This window comes from Chrysochloris asiatica, unplaced genomic scaffold (genome assembly GCF_000296735.1).
Source record: "Chrysochloris asiatica unplaced genomic scaffold, ChrAsi1.0 scaffold00110, whole genome shotgun sequence".
Lineage (NCBI taxonomy): Eukaryota > Metazoa > Chordata > Mammalia > Afrosoricida > Chrysochloridae > Chrysochloris > Chrysochloris asiatica.
In genome coordinates, this window is record NW_006408628.1 from 745112 (window position 1) to 763416 (window position 18305).

At 35.3% G+C, this 18305-nt stretch overlaps 1 protein-coding gene across 4 annotated transcripts in view; it reads right to left on the reverse strand.

The window, feature by feature from the left end:
* The window catches only part of IKZF2 (IKAROS family zinc finger 2 (Helios)), a 187643-nt gene that overhangs the window by 10447 nt on the left and 158891 nt on the right, over positions 1-18305 (reverse strand). For 3 of the 4 annotated variants that reach the window (XM_006867779.1, XM_006867780.1, XM_006867782.1), the window contains one exon: positions 7063-7200. The exons of the other annotated variant lie outside the window; for it this stretch is intronic. In XM_006867779.1, coding sequence (XP_006867841.1) covers positions 7063-7200 — 138 coding nt within the window. The remainder of the gene's footprint in view (positions 1-7062; positions 7201-18305) is intronic. 4 annotated transcript variants of the gene reach the window in all.

The following is an 18305-nucleotide window of genomic DNA, read 5'->3' on the forward strand; positions in this document are numbered from 1 at the left end:
AAATAAATAAATAAATAAATAGAGAACCAATATATGTCATTCTGGAGAAATTTCGAAGTATAGTTAAAATACTTTAAAAAGTTGTATTGCCTGCTATATTGGATAAAATTTACACCAAAGAAACCTTACTACTCTAGAGCTATATCTGACTCATAGTGACTTTACAATGCAGAGTAGAACTCTCCATAGGATTTCCAAGGCTGTAAATCTTTATGGAAACTGATTGCTGTATCTTTCTCTCATGAAGTGTGCTTTAACCACTATGCCACCATGGTTCCTAAATAAAACGTGAGGCTATTTAAAAATAATATATTCTAAAAGTACTTGATCATATACTAGGAAAAAATCGCATTTTTCTTTGTTTTCATTCTTGTATCTGACTTTCATCCATTTTTACATGTGATGGTACTGGTATTTGCAGCCATTGTTCGTTTGCTATTATGTTCCTTGAATGAAATCTGTTACAGTTTTCTCTTTAATATTTACTTCATTAAGTTGAATTTTACTTCAAATGGAATGTCTGAAGATTAAATATAAAAATGGTACTTAAACAGGAGGAACAATTCTGATTTCTCTACTTCACCTTTTTAAAATTCTACCACTAAAACTCTGTGGCCTTCAACCAATACCTAGTTATATTTAGAGGTAAACCTCACAGACAAATGTACATATGTGGACTTCGTATAATGTTAAGTATGCTAATTTTGCAAGAATGTCTAACTTGTAATGTTGATAAGGAGTGTTAATCCACAGAACTGTACTCTGGGAAAGCCTTTAGTAGTCAAGTAGTCAGTTAGTATTAGTTTAAATATAAAGAAAGATCCTCAAAGTGGGATCAGAGTAATGATCATGAGTAATAAAAATGTAAGAAAAACAATGATTAGAAATGATTTCATGGTATTCTAATTAAGATACTTCAATGTCAAGAGTTTCAATGTTAAGCTAGACAAACTTGCTTTGTATTTTCAAAGGGCTTACAAAGTAGAGGGAGTGAGAGCAATTTGGTTGGTTGGTTAAGTGCCATGGAGTCCGTTCCAACTCATAGTGACCCTGTACAGGGTTTCTGAGGCTGTAATTCTTTACAGGAACAGAAGGCCTCCTCTTTCTCCCATGAAACAGCTGGTAGTTTCATACTGCTGACCCTGCGGTTAGCAGCCCGATTAGGGACCATTTATAATACAAAGTGATTATAATATGTGATGGAGTCAACTAAGGAATACTTAACTCATAGGAGGGGGGTGAAGGAAGTGGCATCAGAGGTCAGAATTTAATGGTAAGTGTTAGTCAGGGGAAAGAACATGGGGATAGGGCAACTGCTAGGGAGATTCAGAGGCAGAAGGGCATGGGTTTTTCTAGGAATTATTTATAATTCAAAATTACTAAAAGTAGAAAACTGTGAGAATAAAAGGTCCAATAAAATAGGGTTTCATGCAACAACTAAAGACTTTGAGTTTTTGTCTGAGGAATAAGACTGAAGTTTTTAAAACAGGGAAGTGTCCTGATTGGCTATTCATTTAGCAAGAGAGGTTACAAAGTTGTTGATTAAGGGGGTCCAATCTAGTATAGAGGCAGTGGAGATTAAGCAAAGTCAATGGAATAGACAGAAATTACAATTGCTAAAATTTGCTAATCATCTGAACAATGAGAATGAGAAAGATAAAGGAGTTATATGAAGGCCAAGTTTCTGGCCTGGGAAAGAGAGTAGATGGTAATGAGATTAATAAGATGATGAATTCAGTTTGAGGAAAACCATGAGTAACAGTCATGTCCAGAAAGCACTTAGATATGGTCTCAAACTCAGGAAAGAGATCTGGTCTTGAGATGTAGATGTGAGAGCTATCAGTTGATGGAAAGTAACTTCTGAAGCCATGGGAATAGATGATATCACCCAGGCATAGGTAAAGTGTGAAGAAAAAAGGGACAAAAATAGCATCTGGAAGAACACCAAGATTTTTATGCCTACCCAGAGCCCAGGCGAGAAGGGCTCCTGCGCTGACTGCCATGCTCACTGATCCCTGAGCCTGACTTCTTGTGCAATAAGGAGACTATGGGACCAAGTGACATTGTTATTTGGAGTTCACCTCCCAAGATTACAAAGGCTCTGAGCCTGTTTCAGTTCTCTTAATAAGGGTCTATTCTCTTGAGTGGAGTCCTGGTGTAGCACTGTGGGCTAAATGCACCAGAACTGCAAGGCTGGTGGTTCAAGCTCACCAGCTGCTGCTCGGAAACCCTACACAGGGTCGCTATGGGTCGGAATCGACTCAACGGCACTTAACAACAACAACAACAGGTTAAGTCACATGTCTACCTCCTGGCCAGGAGAGGGCAGGACATGTAAACTGACAGTACCACCAAGACTGCAGTAGGAGACAGACATGATCCCTGAAGGAAAACGGTAGCCCTGTTACCAAAGGAAGGGGAAGGGATATTGGACAGGCAAAACCTAAGAGATGTCTTCTCTTCTGTCACTAACTTCTATTCTTTCACTCGTGCAGCAACTGGTACATTCGAACTGCTGACTCTGTGGTTAGCAACTCAGCTCATAATCTATTATATTACTAGAGCTTGGATAAGGAAGTAATTACATATTGGTTTTTGAGACCTTTTTCAAACTGAAAACACTTGAAAATGTTGCATAGAGCTAACTTTCAAATAATATAACCTGCCATAAAATGCAAATCAATATTTGCTTTATTCTTATAACTATATGCCAAAGTTTCCCCTTAAAAGCCACATAAATATTTATTAAGAAATTTTCATTCTGTCTCTAAAATATCTCTTTAACTCTTACTCGATGTTGGTCTCTCGTCTCCCCACAACACCTTTTCATGTTTTCCTCGGCATTTTCACTCTATTGTCTCTCTCTTACTACCTACGTTCCTAGGTAGGCAATGATCTCCTAGTTCACACTGGTGACGTTTTTCTTCAGAAGATATAAACTGTTATCCTAGTGACACCTCATCAGTTATACAATGAAATTCAAGCACTGAGCTGGCAGGAAAGGCTCTCCATTTGTAGCACACCTATTGTATCAGTTTCAGACCATTTCTTTAATTCCAACTATGCTCAACAGCCAGGAAAAGGTTTTCTCATACCTCAAAGCTTCTATCGACGGCAATTTCTCTGCTTAGAATGTACTCTCTGTGTCCTGTCCATACCAGGCACCTTTTGCCCATCCCTCATTCTTAGTCCAAACACTAAGAAACATCTAAGAAGCTATTTTTTTACTTCTTCAGATATAGGTAGATCACTTTCACACTCTTGATCTCAGAGAATTGTATGCATGCATTTATTAAAGTATGGTTTTGTGTCATTTTATTTCTCTTTTTTAAAAGGTATATATTTCATACAAGAGAATAATATAAATTTATAAAAGAAATTGTCTTTATTTATCTTTACATCACAAAACATTCCATAGAACTTGACAAGCATTCCAAAGAAGCTGACTAAAGAGATACTTCTTGAAAAAAGTGAAAGAATTGTCTTTTTTACTTTAGATATTTCCTCACTAGAAGAGACAACATGGCAAGTAACATGTTTTGGAAAACACAGGTGAAGAAATATAATTATCCCAAAAATGAAAAAAAACAACAACAGCAGAATAAATAGTTTCAAAGAGCTAATGGCAACAACAGAGATGGCAATCCCCATAGCAATTACTGAAAATAAAAAAGACAAGTTGGAGCAGAATAGGGAGAAAGGGAAGACTGGTTCTGTTTAGGGGAGACACACCAACTTAGATGTAAGGGACAAGACTACCGACAAACTCCATTAGCTTTTACTCAGACCTTTCTCTAATGGAAGTTATCAATCCCTGTCTCATAATGTCAATTTCCCATTAATCATGTTAATAAAGGGAAAATAAATTTAGAAACATTTCAAAGCATAATTACAGTACATCTAGAAAGAGAGCATCAAAAAATGGCATTAATTGAAATTTAATTATATTATGTAGCTTAAATGTAGTTAACACTATGTCCAAAATTTAAAAATATATTTCTAGTTTTACAACTGATATGAAACTTGCCCTCACCTCTACCCTTTGACTATGCCCTCTGCTCTACCAGATATCCATTCTCTTTCCTGACTTCTCCCTGGTCTGGACCAATTTCAGGGCCGCTCTGTGTGTAACAGCCAATGCTCTGAGAGGCTAAGTAATCTGGGAAACGCGAAGGGGCCAGTTGATGCTAAAGCCCCTGCTTGTTGGGTCATCTATTTCTCCCTTAATCCCTCCTCTTCCATCCCCCTCCCCACCAAAAACATACCCTTTCATTCTCTTCTCTGCAATTATTCTTTAACTGGTTGACTTGTCATTAAATGGTTAAATGTTGATTATAATCATTTACATACACCTTATGTCCCCTGAAGCATTATAAGAACTTTTAGAAGAAATCCTATCTCTCATTCATGTGTGTATGTGCCAGAGTTACATAATTAACTGTGAATGGAAAAATGAATTCACCAGTGAATTTGCACACATATAATTCTACCAAATGGAAGAACATTACAAGGAAAAGCTAGAAGCAGTGCCATAAGGTGTCTTTGGAAAGCTCTGGCATGCCTCCAAGTCTCCAGCCTTCCTTTCTCAAGTCAACCTTAAACCCAACAATTAAAAAAACAGTGAGCATAGTAGGCAGTGAATCCCAAGGCAGGTTACTTATACCTGCAACAGAACTACAAATAAGTGGGACTTGTTTTTTTATTAAAATATTTTGTTTTAATATATCACCTCTTTTTAATTTTATGCTAGCCAAATTTTAATTCTCTTATGGTAAAAGGAATCTCACCTTCCGTCTCCCAACAAACAGTCCTCTTTAAACATCAGAAAGCATTTTTCGGAATACAACTAGAAATTCAATTGTTTTTAAGTGAAAGCATGAGAAATAAAGGAAGCCAAATAATTTGCTGGGCTAGCATTTTTCCAATGCCTATGTTAATTCTGATAAGAAACAAGTTTATAGGAGATGATACATTTATTTTTTCTAAATATTTAATTCCATAAATGTAATAATTTAAAGAAGGAATTAAACATTTAGAAATAATAAAGATACTACTGGGTGTTATTATGCATACAGGGTCCAGGTATGGTGCTATAGTATAAGCACTGGATTTACTAACTGTAAGGCCAGCGGTTCAAAACCAATGGTCACTCCTTGGACACCCTATACAGGGTCACTATGAGTTGGAACCAACTTTAACAACAACAATGCACATGCAATCACATTTAATTCTTACAGAGAGCCTCTGAGGAACACAGTCAGACAGGTTTGCTAAGCTATAACTAAGATCACTATTTTAGCCTCTGTGCTCTTTATCCTATGCTGTGTCCATTTACTTGAAACACAGGTTTTCAAAAATGTTAATTAATGATGTAAACATTAAAAAATAAGTGGACTAAATTACAACAAATCAGAATTTAATTTGATTATTTAAATTATATAACCTGCCTTCAATACAATGACTTGTTTCAATTACTTAGGTAAGAAAATAAATATTTTTTAAAAGCCAAATTCAATAAACAAATAATCACTGTTGTTGTTGTTAAGTACCATCACATCAGTTCTGTATTTCCGAGAAGCAGCTGGTGGGTTTTAACTGCTGACATTGTGGTTTGCAGTCCAGTGCTAATCCTATAGCGCTATCACTAGCTGCCCAATAAACACATATTGGGAACAGCATATAGTATGTTAAGGAAATAAAAGACAGAAAATAAAACAAGCAAAGTAGAAGCACAAATAATCCTTGAGCTGACTATAAGTCACTAAAAAGATATAAATTTAAAAGCAATGATCACAATAACTGAATATAACCATTTGATATTGGTCAAACTTTTTTTATCTTGAGTGAGGCAAGCTATAGATGGTATCGTTTTTGTATGTATTATTTGAATAATAAAATCAATCAGTATAACAAATATAATTAATAGGAGAAGACACTCTCCAAATCTAATGAATTAAGTATATTATATTTCCTGCATTAGACTAAAGTATTAAAATTAGTTTTTGAGGGATGTTGTTGCTGTTGTTAGGTGCCATTGAGTGAGTTGGTACCGACATAGTGACCCTATGAACAACAGAACGAAACTCTGCCTGGTCCTGCGCCAACCTCACAATCGCTGAGTTTGAGCACATTGCTGCTGTAACCATGCCAGCCCATCTTGCTGGGGGTCTTAGTCTTTTTCTCTGACCCTCCACTCTACCAAACATGATATCCTTCTCCAAGGACTGGTCTTTCCTGATAATATGTCTGAAGTATTTTGATGAATAGAGAATTCTAAATTTATAAATCTCAGGGACTAGTTCCCTACTTACCACTGTGTATAGTGGGTTTTGATTTTTGTGGAGGGATGTTGATGTTTAATTTTAGTATATATCATTTCTCATACTTGTAGAGGGCAAAATCAGTCATTTTAAAATTAATAAACTTCAAGAGAGATTGGAGACATTTTAAAAATTGATTCACTGACCACTTATACCAAACCAAGCCCACGGCTGTAGAGTCAATTATAGCTCATAGTGACCCTGGTTCAGTGTTTCAGAGACTAGATTTTTATGGGATCAGAGAGCCTCATCATTATTCTGAAGAGCAGCTGGTGGGGTTGAACTGCCGATCTTGCAGTTAGCCACCCAGCACTTATTCTACAGTGCCACCAGGGTTCCTGACCTAAGAGTTATGAAAAAGTATGTATATAGCCAGCTCATTCTTTTAGAAAATCTACAGATTTATGTGGAACTATCTCCAATACTTAAGTGTTAACTAATGAAAGAGAATAGTAAATTGCACCATGGCTGCTGGCTACCAATGCTTATATTAACATCAAAGACACATTATCAGAAGTAATTCTGGAGTAGCACAAAAGATCAATATAGATTGTTTACAAAGTATCCCAAAGTTCAATTCATTTCAAATGCATAAAAGAATCCCCCAGAAAGTTAATATGATCTAAAACTGCTTTAATGGAATAAGATTTTATCTTCAGTTTTGAAAAGTGGATGGAACTTTAAATCCGTAAAACACCATCGAAGCAGTCTCGGGCTGAATGAAAATGCCATTTCTACCCACCATGGTGACTCAGGACCTGCCCAGCAGCCTCCATGCTAACAGTCTGGAGATAGTTGTGGCAGCGTTCCTTGTGCTCCTCCAGTGAACTGCGCTGCTTGTAGCTTCGTCCACAGTAGTTGCACTTGTGAGGTTTACCCACTGTGAAGAGAACCAGGGTTAAGGGTTAGTATACTGCCAGGCTCCTCCTAAACATCATTAATGCCAACACTTGAGAGTCTGGAGGAAGTATTTAAAGGCTTTTAAGTTTTATATCTCTTGCTCTTCCACATCTGTTCAGGGAAGAAAAAATCATCAATTTCTACCAGTACCAAAAGACAGCACATAAAGATAGACAGATCATAACTCTGCGGACAGAGGAAATATTGAATCAAATTCATGCTCTGCCTGTATTACAGTCCATGAGGGTATGATGTGATTGATCTCCCAATTATCCAACTCGTAACACTAATGTTTACACTTACCCAATTCTCTCTCCCAGCTTCCACTCACTGAAAGAACAAATTACAAGTGTACTGGATACAAGAAGAGAAAGATTTTTGGGTGGAGTGGGGTAAGGTCAGGGAATTTTACTGAAGTAAACCAATGTGCAACAACTCTAAATGCCACTGTTTCATAAAATAGATTATTCATGGGTACCAAGAAGAATGAAAAGGAATTCAAGTGATGAGAAAAAGAACAAACAAAAGTAGAGTTTCTTTTCCCTTTCTGCCTCAGTAATAACGACTCACACTTACAAAATTTTGTGGCAGATCTAAGTGTATTCTCCATCATCAGCACTGCTATTATAACACCAAGAATTAACCTACGTGGTGCTGAGTCAGGACTATTAATAATAATTAGTTAATTCCAAACATATATATTTATACAATGATGGTAATAGTTTTCAACACATCTCACATTCAGGAAATGAATGAAATCCTAATAGCCAGAGAGGACTTCTGGTATGGCACTGTGGATCAGCACTGGACTCTGAACCACAAGGTCAGCAGTTCAAACCACCAACTGCTCCTCAGGAATCGTATCTAGGGTTGCTATGACTTGGAACCAACTCGATGGCACTCAACAACAACAAGCCAGAGAGTCATTTTCACAGTAAACCTGGCAAAGTAACATGATGATCACTTAAAAATAACTGGTTACAGAGAAAGACCTCTATGGAATTCTGGTGTGGCACTGTGGGTTAATGCACTGGACTGCATGGTCATGTTGAACTGTAAGGTAGGCAGTTCTAGCTCACCAGCCACTCCCCAGAAATTCTATACAGGGTCAATATGGGAACCGACTCGATGGCACCGAACAACGACAATGGGAAAAAAGCATGTTTTCATTATATGCCCATACATATGAATATTGCTGAGCATTTTGAGTTTTGGTTTTTAATGGCTACAGAACACCATCAAAAGCCCGGGTATCTGCAAGAAAGCGTCAGTAGTAAAGTACTGCATGAGGTCCAGGTCTCTCACTGGACTTTCATAGGAATCATTTTGTTTTGTTCAGGAACAAACAGACAACTCTTTTTCTCAGCCAAAGATAGTATCCCTAACTCCAGTCATCTTACAAACCCTGTGCTATGCCATTGGTCATGGGAAAAACTGAACTAGAGTAACAAGGTATGGTATTCATAGTTGCCTAAAAGTTTATATGCTGATATATATAATATGATATATATACAATACATATGCATATATATACAAAGATTATATACTGATGTAAAAAACAACAACTATTTTCAAACTTTTAGGCTGTATTTGAGGTATGTTGTTGTTAATTGCCTCACTTCATAATCATATTTTTGTAAACATGTCTCTTTTTTAAAAGATTATTAGGGAAGGCGCTCTGGTAGTGTAGTGATTACAAATCAGGCTGCTCATCTCATGGTCAGCAGTTCGAAACTACCAGCTGTTACACGGGAGAAAGATGAGGCTTTCTGCTCCCGTAAAGACTTACAGCCTCAAATACTCTGTACAGGGTCGCTATGAGTCAGAACCAACTCCATGGCATATAACAACAACAACAAAGGCATAGTTTTTTGTTTTGTTTTTTTAACACTAAAAAGGAAATTCTATTTTTCAGAAAAAAATATTTCTAGGAAGTTGAAACCAGGTAGCTAGTGTAACATTTGTATCACTATGTGGTATGTGGAGAATAAAAAAATACAAGAAATATTTTTTCATTAAAAGTACTTAGTATAAATAATATATCTTAATGTAAGTGCTATCTAAGATATAGGCTATGTATTACAATAAACCCTTGTTGTTAGCTATTGCCATTTGTGTTATTTATGTAGAAATAGTGATGCACTTATACTAAACAAGTCAATCAATTTATTAATATTTATTAATCACTTAATTGTAGTTAATAGCCCACTATAAAACAGCTCAATCATCTCCCTATCTTTCTCTGTATTAATTCTGTAACATATAACTTTATTATTGTATGATCATTATAGGATACAAAATGCATGTCAAAATAGACTGAAATTTGCTCTTTAGTGAAGAGATACCAAAGAGAATAAAAGAGATAAGGAAGTCAAAGAGATAAAAAGAAAAATTCAAAGAGCAGTTTGAGAAGACAAAGTAAAGTATTATAATAAAATGTACACAGACCTAGAGTTAGAAAACCAAAAGGGAAAAACACTGTCAGCATTTTTCAAGCTGAAAGAACTGAAGAAAATAAAAATTGATTTGCAATATTGAAGGATTCCATGGACAAAATACTGAATGAGGTACAAAGCATCAACAGAAAGAATACACAGAGTCCCTGTACTGAAAAGAAATGACTGATGTTCAAGTATTTCAACAGGAAGCATATAATTAAGAACCAATAGCACTAAAGGAAGAAGTTCAAGGTGCAATGAAGGAATAGCTGAAAAACAAGGCCTCAGGAATTGACAGAATACAAATTGAAATCTTTCAGCAAATTGATGGAGCACTACAGGTGCTCAGTTATCTGTGCCAAGGTATTCGGAAGACAACTGTATGACCAGCCGATTACAAGAGACCCGTTTTTGTGCCCATTCCAAAGAGAGCTGATGCAACAGAATGCAGAAATTATTCAACAATATAGTTAATATTATATGCAAGTAAAATTTTGCTGAAGATAATTAGAACACCCAGATATTCAAGCTGGATGCTGAAGGGATGTAGAAATAGGGATATAATTGCTGACATGAGATGGATCTTAACTAAAAGTAGACAATACCAGAAAAATGTTTACCTGTGCTTTACAGGCATTAGACTGGTGGATCAAGACAAGCTATGGAAGAAACATTGTGAAGAATCACTATTTCAGAATACTTAATTGTGCTCATGAGGAACCTGCATATAGACCAAGAGGCAGTGGTTCCAATAGAACAAGGGGATATGGAATAGATTTAAATCAGGAAAGATTAATGGTATAGTTGTATTCTTTCACCATACTTATTCAGTCTATATGCTGAGCAAATAATCTGAGAAGATGGATTACATGAGGAAGAATGTGTCATCAGGATTGGAGGAAGACTCGTTAGCAACCTGTGATATTCAGATAGTACAACCTTTCTGTCTGGAAATGAAGAGGACTTAAAATACTTACTGATGAAGATAAAAAATACAGCCTTCAGGATGGTTTGTACTTCAATGTAAAGAAAACTAAAATTCACAACTTGAACAATAAATTGCATCATGATATATGGAGAATAGATTGTAGGTACCAAAGACTTCATTTTTCTTGGATCCACAATCAACATTCATGGAAGCAGCATTCAAGAAATAAAATGATGTACTGCATTAGGTAAATCTGCTGCACAAGACCTTTGCTGTTCAAGAGCAAAGACGTCAGTTTGAGGACTAAGGTGTACCTACCTGACCCAAGCCATGGTATTTTCAATAGCCTCATAGGTATGTGAAAATTGGACAATGAATAAGAAAGACCATAGAAATATTGATTCACTTAAGTTATGTTGTTGAAGAAGAATATTAAAAATACCATGGACTGCTAGAAGAACAAACAAATCTTTCTTGGAAGAAGTAGAGTCAGGAAAAAGTACCTGTAAGAATGCTCCTTAGAAGCCAGAATGGCCAGACTTTGTCTCTCATATTTCGGACATGCTACATGTACTTGAATTTTACTGAGACTAACAATAAACCACTAAAGGATTTAAGTAAAGAGTGGCATATTTATATTGGGTTTTTAAAATTGCTCTATGTGGAGAATAGATTTGTAAGGAGCACAGTAGTTGAGAGCACAGGCATTGAACTGAAGCAGATTTGAGTTTATAGCCTGTGTTTTCCTGATTATATTGGAAATTGTACAAAATGTGCATATATAAAGAAAAATGAAGATTTTACTTTCTTACAGCATAATTTTTAAAAAGTACTGTCACATCAAAAACCTCAAACTCATTACCATTGAGTCAATTCCAATTCTAAAAACTCTATATAAGGTATCTGAGGCTGCAAATCTTCACAGGAGGAGAAAACCTATTATTTCTCCTACCTAATGGCTGGTGTATTTGAACTGCTAACCTTGTATTTAGCAGTCTAGTGCTTATCCTATAGTACCAAAGATAATTTATACCATTCTTAGTTTTATTTATGTCCTTCTGTGCTATCTGTCCATAAGCAATATGGAACATTAATTATTTGTTAGAGCATATAACAAGTCTTTATTATATGAGGATCTTTTCTTTGTGTGTGTGTGTGTTTATGCATGTGCATTTAATCTGATATATATTGTTGGCACAATAGTAAAAAGGGAAAATGGTGAAACTATGACATATGGAATAACATAAGTGATCATATGAAAAACTAAGTATTTTGCAGTCAGACATTTTGTGCTTAAATCCAGATTTACTACAGACTGGGTGTGGGTTATTAGGTAACATTTATCTTGTTGAATTTGATTTTATCTGTAAAAGAAGGCCCTTAAAATAGTGCTTGCAACAACATAAGAACCCATTAAATATTAGACACTAATTTTATCTTGAACGGATTGATGTTTATCATCTATTAGAAAACATACGGTGCATCTGACAGAAGCCATAGTTCTTTCAACCACCTCATATGCATGTGAAAATTGGATTGTGAAAAAGGAAGATGGAAGAAGAATTGATATGTTAGAACTGTGGTACTGGTAAAATTATTGAATATATCATTGATTGCCAAAAGAATGAACAAATCAATTTTAGAGAGAAAAAATACAATCAAGATGTTCCTTAAGAGTGAGGATGAGAATCCTCTGACTCACTTACTTTGCACAGATTATCAGGAAAGACAAATTGCTAGAAATTTTCACATTTGGTAAAATAAGTCACTGAAAAAAAGGGAAGCCTTCAATAAGATGGAATGACCAACAGAGCCATAACAGTGGATGCAAACAAATCAACTATCGTGAAAATGCTGCAGGACCGGGCATCACTGCATTCTACTATACTTAGGTTGAGTCCTGGTGTGTGCTGTAGGATAAGAACTGGACAGATAACTGCAAAGTCAGCAGTTCAAAATCACCAGCCACTTTTGACAACCCCATACGTGGTTGGTGACTATGAGTAGGAAGTGATTCAGTAGCACACAAGAGCTACAATACTTAAGGTCACTGTGTGTTGGAACCAAGTTGACTACAATTGGCAACAGCTGTAAGAGTACACATAACCAAAATGAGCACTATTAATCTTAAAAACTAAATTTTCAATTCATGTAAGAATATTTAACTTGAAGCATCCTTCATTCAATCACTATAATAGTAAGGGATAGAGATGCAAAGTAGATCATAACAAGAGCTCTCCCTTTGGAGATGCTGAATTTAGTACTTTCACTCACATGAATATTCTTATTATCATCACGTTTCTAAACAATTTAAATGTATGCTACCCTAACATGATATTTGATACTTTAAATAAAACTTTAATTATATAGTAAATATACTTTGCATGTTCATAATGAACGATGCTTAATTTTTACTTTCCTCATTTATAGGATTTTCTACCATTTGGAAGTTTCTTCTAAGGTCTGACAAGGTGGTACAGGTTATAGATGGACAACTGGCTTTGACTCCTTAACATGGATCAAGTCGAAAAAATAAAATGATGGAGGCTAGCTTAACAAAACAACAACAATAAAAAACAACAAAACCCAAAACAGTGCCCTTTGGGACACTGAGTGAGTAATGAGGTTGGCATACTCTTCATTTCTGCCATGGAGTTCTAAACATGCCACTCCTGTAGACTCAGCTAGCTGAAATAGAGCTTACAGCACTCACACCACTGACCACTGGGAGTGCATACACTGTGCTAGTGAACTCTAGAGTAATGGCCGTTTCTGTAAGATTCGCAAGAATATAAAAGAGTTCCATGAACTGTGTGCACCTTTTTGGTGAGAGGTGAGGACAAAAGGTTCTGGAAGTAAATGAATTTAATGGGCTTCCTTCAAAGTGGCTTATCTTTTCATTCCACTTTTCACGAATTTTTGAAGCCCTCACTATATCAAATGAATATTGGTTACAAAATAAAGACTTCTCTTTTAATCATTCTTTCTAGAAACAACAGTCTGAAGTTTAAGAAGTGAGACTAAACTTGTAAAAGATGAGACTGTAGATGTTTAAACATTAAAAAAAAAATAGTAACAAATGTATAACATAGAGTAATAGTATAATCAGTATTTGGGTAAAATAAGAGACAAATTATCTTAGCAGCTGGCCTGAGCCAAGGTGGCTTTTCTCTCCTGGTCAAATTTCAATAGCAAGGCCTTAAGTATATGTTGTAACAGTCAGGAATGAAGATACTAATCCCATTCCTGCTCTTCTGTGTTTATTACAAAGCATACAGAGAGGCATCAGTATCATGACTTGATGGGTGAAAACAGCACAGTACAGTTATGCAAATTATGTGTGCAACTGACACTGCTTGTGTAATTATCAGTGTAATCCACCTCTAACACCCACCTCCAGGAAGGAAAGGAGGGGGCGAGGGTGGGGAAAGTTCACACTTGGAAGATCACACAGAAAGTGGGCCAGGTGCCAGGTCTACAATCAGGTGAAAACAGTTCCTTCTCATGGAAGCCTCCCAGGACAAGTTTTAATACATTTAATACACCATCACGATTATGAATGAGCTATACGAGATCATTTCTGAACTGGAATTATTCAATCCAATGGTGTCTATTACTATATTGTTCAGGAATTGCTATTTTTCATTGATCTTTTTAGCAATCCTGATAGAAAAGAGTTATGATGATTTGGTTTTAGCATATTGCCAGTTTGAAAATAATTGATTAAAATAATCTTTCAGCCAAGCACTTCATTTCTGACTTTTTTTGTTCTTTACTCATTTTACAAAATAATGGGTACTGTTAATACCCAAAGGACATCATGCTAGGTAAAGTAGTAGGTCAATGAAAAAGAGGAAGACCCTCAACTAGATGGAGTGACAGTGTGCGCAACAGTGGGCTCAGAACAATTGAGAGGATGGTGTAGGACCAGGCAGTGTTTCGTTCTGTTGTATACAGCATTGATAGGGATCTAAAGCAACTCAGCAGCACCTTACAACAACAGCAATAAACAATAGCAATCCCATGATATACAGATTCGCTTTCATGTTATATAAAATTAAGGAACTTATTTAGTTGGGTTTTTTCCCTCTCAGTAACCACAAAACATAGAGTGAAGCAATAATGAAGTAAATGGTTGGGGAATTGGGTGAACAGAGTTATACAAAAGATAAAGAAAACAGAACAGAAAACAAAGCAAGAGAGAAAAGAAAAAGAACTAAAGCAAAAACAAGATGAAAACAGATTATACTAGGAAAGAAAGTGAGTGATGAAAAATTCTATATGAACTTTAAGAAGATCATTTTAGTTTTTGGAATTCTTGATTAACCCACAACCTAAAGAAAATGAGATGTTTTTATAGCTATAAGATAAGCATTGGACTGCTAACTCCATCAGTCACTCCACAGAAGAAAGATGAGACTTTCTGCTCCAGTAAAGATTTACAGCCTCAGAAACTCTGTACTGGGTCGTGATAAGTTGGAATCAATTCGATAGTCATGAGTTTTTTGGTTTGGTGGTAATAAATCTCTTAGTAAAAAATAGTATGTTTGAGGGTATTCTCTCAAGAAAAATTAACAGACTGTGCTACATGAAAACATTTACAACTAGTTAAGTTCGTTTTTTTAATAATATGGTCAAAGATTAGCTCCATAGCAAGTCAGACCACATGCCATTTCTGAATTCCATTTTCAAAAAACCTGAAGAAGGGAAAGAAATAATCTCTTCTTAACCATTTCCCTGAGCACAGGGAGTTTATATCTTAAAGCGACTGTTACCGTTAGTAGAATGTGAAACTGCTGAGCGTGCACATATATTCCAAAGTAGCCTGGGTTATAACACCTTAAAGGTAAATTCTCATTATAGGTAAAGGCATAGTTTAACAAAACATTAAGTCAGGGTAAAAAGCTAAATAAAACAACGTCCAGAAAACTTCTGTTTTTGTTTTTTTTTTGTTTTTAAGATATTAGATTTACAAAAATAAATATTGGGTATTCAACATTTTTGAGTTCTTTGTGTGTATAAAATTATAGTCCTGGGAATTACAGGGATTTAAAGACAGTCTTTTTTAATGTTTTTATTAGGTGAAATTGTCGAGTGACTGCTGACTCATGGAGATCCTGTGGACAGTAAAATCAACAGTAAGAGAGCTGAAAATGTACAGTGGGATGGAAGGTTGTTTTAACAAATAGACATTTACAGGATCCATGTAGTTGATTTTCATTTTACAAAATCATCTGAACCATTTACATATGTGGACTCCTGGAGCAGTGCTGTAGGATCAGCACTGAACTTGAAACCACAAAGTCAGCAATTCAAACAAAACAGCGGGTCCTCAGAAACCCTATATACACAGGATCACTGTGAGTTGGAACTGACTCAACAGCACCTAACAACAACCTTAGACATAACAACACTATTCTTCAACTAAAATTGTCAAACCCTATGTGTGATGATGTAGGGTAAGTATTGGGCTACTAGTCAAGAGTGCAGCAACCCTACTAGTCACTCTCTAGAACCCCACACATGATCTCTCTGAGCTGGAACAACACACAGCAACAACAACAAAGTAGTATTTTAGTGAATAATTTTAGTATGTTAGTATATAACTGTCAAACACAAAGTAGTATTGCAACAATTAACACCTCTGAGGTGTTTGAAAAGACTCCACGTATCTGTTCGGAAAAATTAAAGCATTTCTGACATTAGATGGTTTCTTAAATCTCTATTACTCTAAGGTTATGTGATATAGATATACCACATAAACACATAACTATATTAAATAGTGGTTTAAGTAAGAGCTAAGGATTTCCTTATCTGGCTAATCAAGAGTCCCATAAACTAAAGCCTTTAATAATTGATGTTATTATGAAAAACACAAAGTAATTCTTCTCTTTAAGTGAGGCTGAACAACCCAAAAGTCAGAAATGATTCCTGAACTGTTTTGCTTAAGGATGTTTTATGAAAAATAACTTTATGTGAGAACTAACAAGCATCTTATAAATATGCAACATTTCTAAGGATTACTTAGTTTCAGAATTTAATACTTAATGAATAAACTTCCTTAGGGGCATAGTATTTTTCATTTCAAATGTTCTTAAATGATTTCACTTTTTATTTTTTTTTTTACAAAGTACTTTATTGAGTTGAAGATGAGAGTTTACACAGCAAATTAAATTCCCATCTGACAATTTCTATGCAAATTATTCAGTGTTATCTGCTACATTTCTCACAATGTATAGTCTTCTCATTCAGTCTGTTCTGGTTGTGCCATTTCTAGCACTCTAGTTTCCCTGCCACCCTACCTTCTCATATTTTTGCTTTGAGTAGTTTTTGACCATTATGTATCCTATATTTGATTTTTTAAAAGAAAAAGCTTTAGGTGATATTTTTTTATTTTATGATACAGTCTGTTATCTAGCCAACAGGTGATGACAGTGATAAATTTTGGTTTAAGATTTGAAATGTATCTCAGGACAATGGTCTTGGTGAGCCCTCTTGTAGTCCCAACTGGTCCAGTAAGTCTGAACTTAAGTTTTTATGTTGCATCCCTCACTTTCCTCCCCATTCTATAAGATCTCTAAATGATTCCATTTTCTAGTAGTAACTAATCTTTGTGGGAATCTAAATCCAGTAAAGTTCCATGGCCTAAAGTGAATTTGTAATATAACATAAAGATATTCAAGACTGTGTGAGAGGTATTACTACTTATTTTTTATCTTAATACTTTATAAATAAAGAAACGTATAAAATATATCAGGTAATTGTTACATATTAAAATATATCCTTTACTTTTATGTTTTAGATATCTAATTTTGGCACAGCATGAAAGTATGTAGGAAGCAAATCTGAAATGCTAATTAGAAAGTAAGCAGTGGAATAAGTGGTGTTATGCTGTGGGAATCCCGATCAATGGCAGGACGCAAAAACACACACAGGACTCAGTCAACAGAAACAGACTTGCTCTGTGAACCTTCACCCAATTCAAAAGGAAACGTTAAAGAAAAAAAATACAATTCTAGTTTCATCTCTCTCTCTATCTATCTATCTATCTATCTATCTATCTATCTAGATATATAGATAGATAGATAGATAGATAGATAGATAGATAGATAGATGTTATATATATTATATATAACAATTTCAATATTTTCTCCATTCATCATGATGTTGCTTATTGGTCCATTTGTGAATTATTTTGTTTTATGTTGAGGTGTAATACAAAATGAAGGCTGTAGTCTTTGATCTTTATAAGTAAGTGCTTCAAATTCTCTTTGCTTTCAACATGCAAGGTTATTAAGAATCTTTCAAATTCTGATGTCCCATTCTTTTTCATATAGTCCAGTTTATCTGATTATTTGCTCAGTTTACATACTGAATGTTCTTGCTGTTGTTGTTAAGTGGTATTGAGTTGGTTCCAACTCATAGTGACTCTGTATATGGTTTCCAAGGAGTGGCTGTTGGGTTTGAATCCCCAACCTTGCAGATATCAGTCTATTGCTTTTCCTACAGTGCCACACTAGGACTCCATACTTTTTTTTTCAATTGACTTTAACCAAGTTTTTATTACACAAAGGTCACATAATTGGTTATTTCTCTACTCTGTACACAATTATTCTTACTCTCCACAGAAAGGTTGCTTCTTTACTTCTCATCTAGTGATGGCAAGCACTAAAATCCTGATTTTAACAGAATAGTAGTAAAAATGCCTCAGTGATTTAC